This window comes from Callithrix jacchus, chromosome 9, assembly GCF_049354715.1.
Source record: "Callithrix jacchus isolate 240 chromosome 9, calJac240_pri, whole genome shotgun sequence".
NCBI classification, from domain to species: domain Eukaryota; kingdom Metazoa; phylum Chordata; class Mammalia; order Primates; family Cebidae; genus Callithrix; species Callithrix jacchus.
This window is the reverse complement of record NC_133510.1, coordinates 97,958,942-97,969,810: the sequence shown is the minus strand read 5'-3', so window position 1 is coordinate 97,969,810 and position 10,869 is coordinate 97,958,942. Positions and strand designations below refer to the sequence as shown.

General features: G+C 46.1%; 1 protein-coding gene across 1 annotated transcript in view; it reads left to right on the top strand.

The window, feature by feature from the left end:
* The first annotated feature begins 5,160 nt into the window (after positions 1-5,160).
* Positions 5,161-10,869, top strand: part of TMCC3 (transmembrane and coiled-coil domain family 3) — a 369,795-nt gene continuing 364,086 nt past the window's right edge. Inside the window, exon 1 of the mRNA XM_035257309.3 lies at positions 5,161-5,275. Within this exon, the coding sequence (XP_035113200.1) occupies positions 5,267-5,275 (9 nt within the window). The 5' untranslated portion in view covers positions 5,161-5,266. The remainder of the gene's footprint in view (positions 5,276-10,869) is intronic.

Sequence of the window (10,869 nt, the reverse complement as noted above, 5' to 3'; positions counted from 1 at the left end):
GGACGAAGACTACAAAAGAGCATGGAATTAAATATGCAAGTAGTACTAGGGGTGCACGTCTGGGTGAATTTTGTCTTTTTAAATACCCACTAGGGGGTGAAATATGGCACAGAGCCTTAGAGGAAAGAAGAGAACTAAATTCCAATGGAAAGGCAACACACAGCTCTAGGTAAGTTCTTTCCCACTCTACCCTGCATCTTCAGGCCACAAGAAGAAGAAGAAGAAAAAAAGATCAATAGAATCACAAAAAGAAGAAAAAAAGATCAATAGAAGGTCCAGCCCTAAATTGTGGCTCAGAGAAGTTGAGCAGGTCTTGGCAAGAGCAAGAAAAGAAATAGCATAGCAACCATTCAGACCTTTTACAGCAAAATAAAGGACCCAGAATATCCTTAAGTGATTGTGATATTGCAATAAAAAATCAAAATTAAAAAGTCACATATCCCAGGGTTCCCTAAGAATGGTTTATTGGCTGCCACCACCTCTACATTGTGGCTTATTCCACTGTACCCTTTGAAGAATATTCTTGCTGGGCATGGCAGGTCATGCCTGTAATCTCAGCACTTTGGGAGGGCTAGGTGGGAGGATTACTTGAGGCTTGGAGTTTGAGACCAGCCTGGGCAACATAGCAAGACCCCATCTCTACAAAACAAACAAACAAAAAATTGTAGAGATGGGTATGGCAGCATGTACCTGTAGTCCTAGCTACTTGAGAGGCTGAAAAAAGAATATTCTTCACTCTTCACATTCAAGTCTTGTATTTTTTTAAGCTAGTGACTCATCTCCTTTAAGAATTCTTTCTTAACTAATGTGATTTTATTTCTAGTATAAATACTTGAAAGTCAGTTGTAATGGATATAAATTCTTGGCTCACATTTTCACCACTTTGAAGAAATTCCAGAGAGAGGAGAGTCTGTGTGGTACATTAACATCCACCTATCACAGGTTAACCTCTTGGGTTCTGGAGTCAAACTGGGGTAGATGTATGTCACTAATTAAACATGCAGGCTTTGTCAAATTGTTTCATTGAAATAAATGTTAGTTTCATAGTCTATCACATGGGGAAGATACGACAATTTTGCAGAGTTTTGTGAGGACGAAACAGACTGATACCTGGTTTTTCATGATGCCTGGAACATATAAAGTAACTCAATGCATGTAGCTGTGATACATGTTTCCTTGAAATTATTCTTGATCTTTCTCAGGGAACTATGGATTTATTTAATCAATAATGTATATCCCACCCCCCCATAGTAGGTATTTAATAGATGCCTTATAAAAGATTCAAATTTAGGAACATCGTAAAGAAAAATGACATTTAATTACTAATGCTTTTCTAAATGGAGGAGATGGTAGAAATTATGCTAATTGGTAAGATTTCTTATCTACAAAAAGCAGAAGAAATTATCATTTTTCTTTTACTATTTATGTAAAATTGTGAACTAGTTTCTTTTTGTTCAATTTTATATCAAATGCCTATCTACCTTCATTGGTAATGAAAGAAGTAAGCTATACCTCCTGATGCTAGTATACTTCCTACTGTACTGAGACAAAGACCTATGAATCCAGCCCGCAGATCAAGAAGGTTAAGAAGGCCTGGTGTGGTGGCTCACAGTTATAATCCCAGCACTTTGGGAGGCCAAGTCGGGTGGATCACCTGAAGTCAGAGGTTCAAGACCAGCCTAGCCAACATGGTGTAACCCCATCTCTATTAAAAATTCAAAAATTAGCTAGGTGTGGTGATAGGTGCCTGTAATCCCAGCTACTAGGGAGGCTAAGGCAGGAGAATCACTTGAACCCGGGAGGCGGAGGTTTCAGTGAGCTGAGATCACACCACTGAACTCCAGCCTGGGCGACAAGAGTAAAACTGCCTCAAAAAAAAAAAAAAAAAAGGCTGAATAACACTTGTTTGTGACTGGTGGAGATGTTGTTACACAATTAAGAAAAAAGGGAAATATAGTGTTCTCAAACATTAGATGATTTTCAAGGAAACGAATAATACAGCTGAGTTTAGAAGGCTAATGGAGATATGATAATATGAAACAGATAGACAACCTTATCATTAAAATACTTTGAAGATTCTTTAAACACACACACACACAAAGATCTTTCCCCACTCACCCTGGAATAAAAAAGGGAGAAATCTGATTCAACCTAGTTTTACTTTTAAATCAGTTCTTCAAGGTAGTTAACAATAGCATTGGAAACACGAGGATTTCCGTAGATGGCCAGTGCGACTGTGTTCCATTAGCAATTGATGTGTTGTCATTTATTTGGTAAGTTGAATAGAAGTCTTAGTTTCTGAAGGAAATTTAAAAATTATCCAGGCCAATTACTTAACTGAAACTGACCCCTCCTCCCCACACCAGGAATCTTATTCAAGTTTACTAAGATATGAACATTGGGCTGGGCTCGGTGGCTCATGCTTGTAATCCCAGCACTTTGGGAGGCCAAGGTGGGCAGATCACCTGAGGTTGGGAGTTCAAGACCAGCCTGGCCAATATGGTGAAATCCTGTCTCTACTAAACATACAAAAAATTAGCTGGGCGTGGTGGCGGACACCTGTAATCCCAGCTACCTGGGAGACGAAGGAGGGAGAATCGATTGAACCCAGGAGGTAGAGGTTGCAGTGAGCTGAGATTGAGCCACTGGACTTCAGACTGGGCACAACAGAGCAAGACTCCATTTCAAAAACAAAAGCAAAAAAAAAAAAAAAACCCATTATTTCAATTAGATATCACATTTGCAGAGAAAAGAGTATTAGAAGGAGCAGAAAGAGGTGATGTTGTGGAAGGCAGCACAAGCAGTGTTAAACAAGGGGTTGTGGGGAGATTACACAGACCAATGAAGTGGCTAACACTGTACCTCCAGGTTAAGATTTCTTACCATGCTGAGCAAGAATACTGAGACGCTAATACTCACATAGTAATACTCTAAATTTTGAGCTTTACTTCTGGCTAGGCCTTTAATGCATCTATTTAGTCCAAGTTGTCATTTTACAGATGAGGAAGCTAAGGGTCAGAGATGTCAAGTGACTAATCTGACTTATGTTTTTACTTCCAGGAACAATTTTACATAGCTGGACCTTTTCTATGAAGCAGAGGAGGGCAATATTGCATGGGCATTCAGTGAGTGGGCTATCGTCTCAGACTGCCTGAGTTGAAATCCAGGCTGTGCCACTAACAAGCTGTGTGATTTTGGGTAAATTTCCTACCTTCTCTGAGCTGGAGTATGGAAAAACCATAATATCACAGTATATACTTCAGAGAATTGTGTGGATTGAAATGATAACACAGTTATGGCTCATAAGTACACTTACTAACATTGTTATTTTCTCAAAGGCAAAAACATAAAAGCTCAATCAGAAGAGATTCATATCCAGGGAGGAAAATACCCACTGTATACAGATCATAAGATAAAGTAAAAAAGGGACGAAGCAAGTGTCACTGTCATTTCTTACACTTCTCCCTAACACATCAGTCACTCCTCCCCTTATGTGTGCTGATAGATACCAAAGAGATATCCAGATGAAATGTTTTTATTCATTAGATCATTAAGGTACTTTGTGTAATACTATGGTCTCTATAGTGCTGCTGACAATCAACCTTAGAAAATTGTAAAAGTATTTCTTTGACAGTGGTGATCTGCCAGAATAATTGGCATAAAGGCAATGCCAAAGCTGAAACACTCAGGAGAAGTGTTTACCGGGCTCCAGCCTTTGCATTCCCACTGCTGTCTGCCTGCATACCTGTCACAGCCGCTTTGAAAATACAAGCGTCCTTGGATGCTTTTCAAAGGATTCTTTGACAAACAAGAGATATTTTTTTCCACACAAAATTCAGGCTGCCTTGAGTTAGTTCCGTGATATTCGATTTACTTTATTCAGCAGTCGAAGCAGAATGAAATCAGATTTCTTCCTGGAAGAGTTTTCCACATCATTCCATCCTGTTCTTGTGGGTTTAGATCCTGCCTTCTGGGCTCAAGGATGTGCCGTGTTTTCATGATCGGGGGAATATCTTTTTCCCCTTCTCATCCCCCCCCCCACCCACCCCCTCCCGCCAGAAGCATTAGGATTTGGGGATGGGCTTCCCGCGTTGTTTGGAAAAGTTGGGGTGGAGGTATGGAGGTAGATTCTGAAAAGAAAGTTGTGCACGCAGGGGACTGCTAGGAAAACCCACAGGTTTCGCTGGAAAGAGGTTGCAGACCCCTTCCCCGCCGAGCTTCTTCACCTGAATGAGACCAGGCCCTATCTGTTCCACGGTGTTTCCTCCAGCCCGGGGTAGACCTGCTGTTTACCACTCTTAACTCTCTTCCCACCCCTCCCTGCAAAGCTTTACGAATGCTCAGGACTTTCAAAAAACAATCGCAGATTCCAAGGAATAGAAAAGGGACGGAGCGGTGGCTCACGCCTCATCCCAGCACTTTGAGAGACCGTGGCGGGAGGATCGCTTGAGGTCAGGAGTTCGAGACCAACCTAGGCAAAATGGCAAGTCACCCGTCTCTACAAAAGAATAAAAATACAAAAATTAGTCAGGTGTAGTTGAGCGTGTGCCTGTGGTCCCAGCTACTGGGGAGGCTGAGGCGGGAGGATCGCTTGAGCCTGGGAGTTCAAGGCTGCAGTGAGCCGAGATCGCCCCCCTGCGCTCAGCCATCGGGGACAGAGACCCTGTCTGAAAAACTAAAAAGAAAACGAAAAGAGTGGGAACGGACATTAGCGGGCCACATTTCCTTCCCATGGAGAGAACTGTAAGGCGATACTTTTAAGACGGTGAGAATTGCCATCTGCACTCTCCGCCAATCCCCTCTTGCTCTTCAAACTTGGGGTCCCCGCAGAGTGGGCCCAGCGTTCAGCCCCAAGCTTCTCCGGCTCAGCTCTGGGGGCCGCGGGTCCGGCATCGGAGACCCGCTCCGCTCCAGGTCGGGCGGGAATTCGAGGAAGAGGAAAGGCGCGCAGCGGCCCGAGGAGGCGGGGACGCCGCGACGCGGAAAGAAGGGCTCCGGGGCCGGGGGCCTCCGCGAGCTCGGCGCGCCCTGGCCGGCTCCGTGCCGCCGCCGCAGCCTGGGATAGCCCAGGGGACCCCGCGGCCAGCTCGCCCCCGCGGCCAGCTCGCCCGCGCCCCTCCCCCTGCCAGCTCGGCTGCCGCGGCGCAGGCGTGTGCAGGCGGGGACACCGCGGAGCTTCGGGCCGGCAGAGCGCCGCCGCCGGCCCAGCCAGCCCAGCCCGCCTCGTGCTCGCGTCTCGGAGCCCGTCCCGGACGGCCCCGGCACCATGCGGAGGGTGAGTGCACGGGGGTGGGGGAGGTGCGGCGAGGCCCTCCGGGCGGGAAGGGTGAGGGCACTGCGGGGCGGGACGTCGGCGGGGAACCGGGGCGCCCCCGGCGGACTAGGGAGGTGAAGGGGCGCCATGGGTACTGCGAATCCGCACTCTTCGCGGCAGCGCCGGCACGTCGGAGCCCTGGGCTGGGGCCTGCAAGGTGGGCTGCGCCCGGCGCTCCGCCCCCTGCCTGCGGGCGAGCCCCTTCCCGGGCGCCCCGCACGCCAGCCTGGCTGCCTTCTGCTGCCCAGCGCCCCGCTCCTTCCTCGAGAGCCCGGGCAACTCTGCCGGGCGTCGGTGGGGCTCTCGCACACACCCTAAGGAAGGAGTCAGCCCTTGGTCCGGGCCAGGTGGGCGACCAGTCAAGGCCGGGGCCGGGGTTGGGGGGCAGTGGGGCTCGCCTGAATGGATGCTGCGCTCCGGCGTTTGGAAGGCGCGAGTCTCCTCCCAGGCACCGCCCGCCGACGGCGCGCAGCTCCTATCCGGGGGCGCCCTCGGGAGCTGCGGCTGCTGCTTTACCGGCAGGTGTTGGGGGCTCCGCGCTCAGCCCCACCCTCCAGCCAGGGCTGCCTGTGGAAAAAAGAAAAACAGGCTCAGCTAGAGGGGCTCTTCCATCTCCAGGGACAGCTTGGGGCACTGGTGCTGCTTGCTGTCAGCCTCCGAGAGCGCGCAGGCCCTAGTGCAGCTGGATGTTGCTTGTCGGGGGAAGTTAATTGACGCGAAGGTGTTGGTGACTTTCAGACCCGGAGTGCCGTTTGTGTTTTAACTTTGGAAATGGAAGGTACTTTAATCAAATACAGGATCTCGGCATTTAACAGTGTGGAAAACAGTACAGGAAACTTAAGGAAATCCTATTAGGTACCCTCCTCGTTGTCCCAGACCTCCTAAGGCCACCCTGAAGACAGTTTAGGCGCCCAGGAAGGGGTGGAGGGGTGTTTTCTGGAGAGACAAGACTGAGAAGAAATGCTGGGGGAAATGCCCCAAAAACAAACCAAAAAAAAACAAAGTAAGATTCTCCTTCCAGAGCCCATGCCTTTCTCTAGGTTAAAGCTTGGGTTTGGCTTGTTGTAAGGAACGTATGTGCCAATTGCTTTGGTCACCTGAGTGACCCTTTCATAGATTTCTGCCTCTCAGCGGCTGGGTTGTTTCCAATGGAACTTGGGCCTCTTTTTTCTGGTGGTACCAGAATTAAGTGATCTCTGTGTGTGTCTTGAGGGGGGTGTGTTTGCAGGGAGTATAGAGCAAATGCTAATTGGCCCCAGCTGACCCTGGAAAGTCTCTAGGTGAGCTGACACCGAAATTTACCTGGCTTATACCTTTGGAGCTAGTCAAGATCTGCTCAGGTGTTTCTGGGAAGAATAGGATTCCAGCCAGGCTGGCCAGCTAGTTTGTCATGCAGCAGAAATGGAAACTGGCCATGGTGAGGTTACTTGTTTGAATTCAAAATTCAGAGGTCAGCAGCCTCCTTTTTAACCCTCAGTGGCCCAGAGTAATTAAAGAAAGGAGCCTGAATGGGATCCGTAGGCCTAAGTAGTGCGTGTTAGAGAGAGAATCATGATTTGGAGATGGAGGGCGTTGACCAGAGTGTCTTAACATGTGATCTGCCTCCTACTTGCCTTAGGATGAAGGAGATGGATGCTTGCTGAAAATGCAGATTCCTAGGCCCTGTTTCAAACTTAATGAGTCAGAATCTCTGAAACTGGGGCTCAGTAATGTGCATTTTAAATCCCCAGCTCCCACCTCCATGTGTATTAAGCACCTGATATGTGCAGGTGCTGTTCTGAGCTCTAGGGATACTGTGAAGAACATGACAGACAAAGGCCTTGTTCTCTTGGAGGCCACATTCAAATTGAGAAATCAGATAAGAAAGTAGTAAACAAATGTACAAATAATGTAATTTCAGATAGTGATTAGTGCTATGAAGAAAATAGGGGGCAGGACGAAGAGTCGGGGAATGAGGAATGAGTCGGGGAAGGGAAGCATTTTAGTTTGGGTGATTAGAAATGAAGACATTTCTGAGGGGTCGACATTTGAGCTGTGAACTACGTGATGAAAAGAAGCTGTGTGGAGGTTCAGGGAAAGATTGGTCCAGACTGAAGAGCTTTGAGGCACAGACTCTGGGTCAGGAACAGATGACACCGGGGCGGGAGCAGGGTGGAGTGTGTAGGGGGTGAGTGTGCAATGAGATGAGGCTGAGACAGGCAGGGGACAAGTCCTCTAGGGCCTTGTTGGTCATAGTTAGAAATTTGGATTTTAGGCGGGGCACGGTGGGTCACACCTGTAATCCCATCACTTTGAGAGGCTGAGGTGGGCAAATCACAAGATCAGATCAGGACCATCCTGGCCAACATGGTGAAACCACGTCTCTACTGAAAATACAAAAATTAGCTGGGCATGGTGGTGCACACCTGTAGTCCCAGCTACTTGGGAGGCTGGGGCAGGAGAATCACTTAAACCTGGGAGGTGGAGGTTGCAGTGAGCTGAGATTGTACCACTGCACTTCAGCCTGGCGACAGAGCGAGACTTTGTCTGAAAAAAAAAATTAGATTGTAGATCACTTGTATGTGGAGGAGTTCTGGAGAGAGGTAGAGAGATGGGGGATTTTTTTGAGGTAGAGTCAACTGAGCTTACTGATGTGAGCAGAAGGGAGAGACAGGAATCCTTTTATGTACACCTAAGGCTGCTAATTGTTGGGGGTGGTGTATGTGAGAAAGAAAAAGAAAGAGAGATGGAAGAAAGAAGGTGGTTAGCCTCGATTAGAATACCCCGAAGACAATGAAAATGGCCACCATGAAGTGAACATTCACTGTGTACCTGGTACCGTGGTACATGCATTAGCAAGAGTCCTGTGAGAGGTAAATGCTGTCACCATTTAACAGATGGCAGTAACAAGCTCAGAAAGTAACTTCACCTAGCTGAATGTTGGAGCTGGGGTTTGTGCCCAGGTTTGCTGGTCTCCAAATCCCTGGCTCTTGACATTACACTCTGTTGCCTATAAATTTCTTGTTCCAGTTCCAGACCCTGTCTGGTTCTAGAGAAGCAGAGAATTTGGCAGTTTGGCAGATGCATGTGGCAACCCATCAACTGTGGCAGATCAGTAATTGCAGAGTGTGAGAGTGTGCAGACACACTGTTGGAATCCGACGTAATTACTTTCATTTGGTGACCTTGAATAAAAGAGAAGGTCCGTAGGGAATGTACAGAGTAGGAGCACAGAAGATGCCCGGTATTTGGGTTGCGCTGAAGAGCGAAGCTGTGGTCTGAATGTTTGTGTCCCCTGCAGTTCATATGTTGCAATCCTAACCCTCATGGTGATGGTATTAAGAGGTGGGCCTTGGGAGGTGATCAGGTCACAAGGGCAGAACCCTCATGAATGGGAATAGTGCCTTATGAAGAAGGCCCCAGAGAGCTACCTTGCCCCTTCCATGATGTGAGAAGACATCCTCTCTGAACCAGAAAGTGGGCCTTCACCAGATACGGAATCTGCTGGAGCCTTGATCTTGGACTTTCCAGCCTCCAGAACTGTGAGACATGCATTTTTTGTTTGTTTGTTTATAAGCCGCCCAGTCATTGGGATTTGATTGTGGCAGCCCAAATAGACTCCAACCAAAGGCTGATGTGGTGCATGCTGTGCTGTCCAGTGCTTTGAACACCAGGGAATCCCATGGTTGGGTCTTCTTTTGCCTCTTCACATAGCTAGCTCGTATGTCCTTCTTTATTTTTGAATCCAAAATGAACTCTTTCCATGCAAGCCAGGAGTTACAGAGGATTGGCTGCCTTAAAAAATTATTTATGTTAGAAAAAGTTAGAAAGCAATTGTGGGAGAATAATTATAATGGTAGCTACTTTTTTTTTTGAGGCAGGGTTTCACTCTGTCACCCAGGTGGCAGTGCGGTGGCACCATCACGGCTCACTGCAGCCTCTCCTTCCTTGGCCCAAGAGATCCTCCCACCTTATTTTTTAATTTTCTGTAGAGATGAGGTCTCACTATGTTGCCCAGGCTGGTAGCTACTATATATTGATTATTTGTGGCAGCTGTCTTCATTTTTGTAACAACCTTTTAAGTTAAAAATTAATAGCTGATACATTTATGCAGTGTAAAATTCAAAAGATATGCAAAGCTTACAACGAAATGAGCCTTCCTATTCTGTTGCCCAACCAGCTAGTTCCCTTTCCTAGAAGCAATTGATGTTAAACCCATTTCTTGTGTCCCTCTAGAAATAACCTATGCATATATAAGCAGTTATATATTTATACTTTTCATTTTAAAAGCACAAATGGTAGTAGCATAGAGGTACACTCTTCTTCATCATGCTTTTTTCTCTGATACATCAAGATCAGTATTTATAGATTTATGAAGTTCTCTCTCTCTACATGTGTGTGTGTGTATGTATATATATATGTATATATATATATATATTTTTTTTTTTTTTTTTTTTTTGAGACAGAGTCTTGAGACGGTTTCCCAGACAGAGGTGCAGTGGTGCAATTCTACCTCACTGCAGCCCCAACCTTCTGTGGTTAAGTGACCCTCTCGCCTCTGCCTCTGGAGTAGCTGGTACTACAGGCGCATGCCATCACACCCGGCTAATTTTTTTTTTTTATTTGTAGAGATAGGGGTCTCACTATGTTGCCCAGGTTGGTCTCGAACTCTCTTTGGCTCAAGGAATCCTCCCATATTGGCCTCCCAAAGTGCTAGGATTATAGGTGTGGTGCCACTGCACCCAGCCCAAGTTCTCTTTACAGCTGTAAATGGGAAACCTTTATGTAAATATACGGGCATAACTCAGAGATATTGTAGGTTTGATTCCAGACTGTCCCAATAAGGTGAATATCTAAAAGGCGAATCAAACAATTTTTTGTTTCATAGTGCATATAAAAGTTATGTTCACACTACACTGTAGTCTATTAAGTATGCAATTGCATTATATCTAAAAAAGCATACTATATATATCTTAAATAAAAATACTTTATTGCTAAAATTGCCAGCAATTGTCTGAGCTTTCAGCGAGTCATAATCTTTTTGCTGGTGGAGGTCTTGCCTCAGTGTTGAAGGCTACTGACTGACTAGAGTGGTGGTTGCTGAAGGTTGGGGTGGCTGTGACAATTTCTTATGAAGTTTGCTGCATTGATTGATGCTTCCTTTCATGAAAGACTTCTACGTAGCATGTGATGTTGTTTGATAGCATTTCCCCTGTAGTAGAATTTCTTTCAAAATTAGAGTCAATCCTCTCAAATCCTCCCTGCGTTATCAACTAAAGTTATGTAAAATTCTAATTATTTGTTGTTATTTCAACAATGTCACAGCATCTTCACCAGGAGTAGTTTCATCTCAAGAAACCACTTCTTTGCTCAACCATAAGAAGCCTCACCCATTCAAGTTTTATTATGAGATTGCAGCAATTCAGTCGCATCTTCAGGCTCCGCTTCTAATTCTGGTTCTCTTGCTGTTTCCAGTACAGTTCCTTTCTCCACTGATGTCTTGAACCTCCCAAAGTCATTCATAAGAGTTGGAATCATATTCTAAACTCCTATTAATGTTGATATTTTAAATGTTTC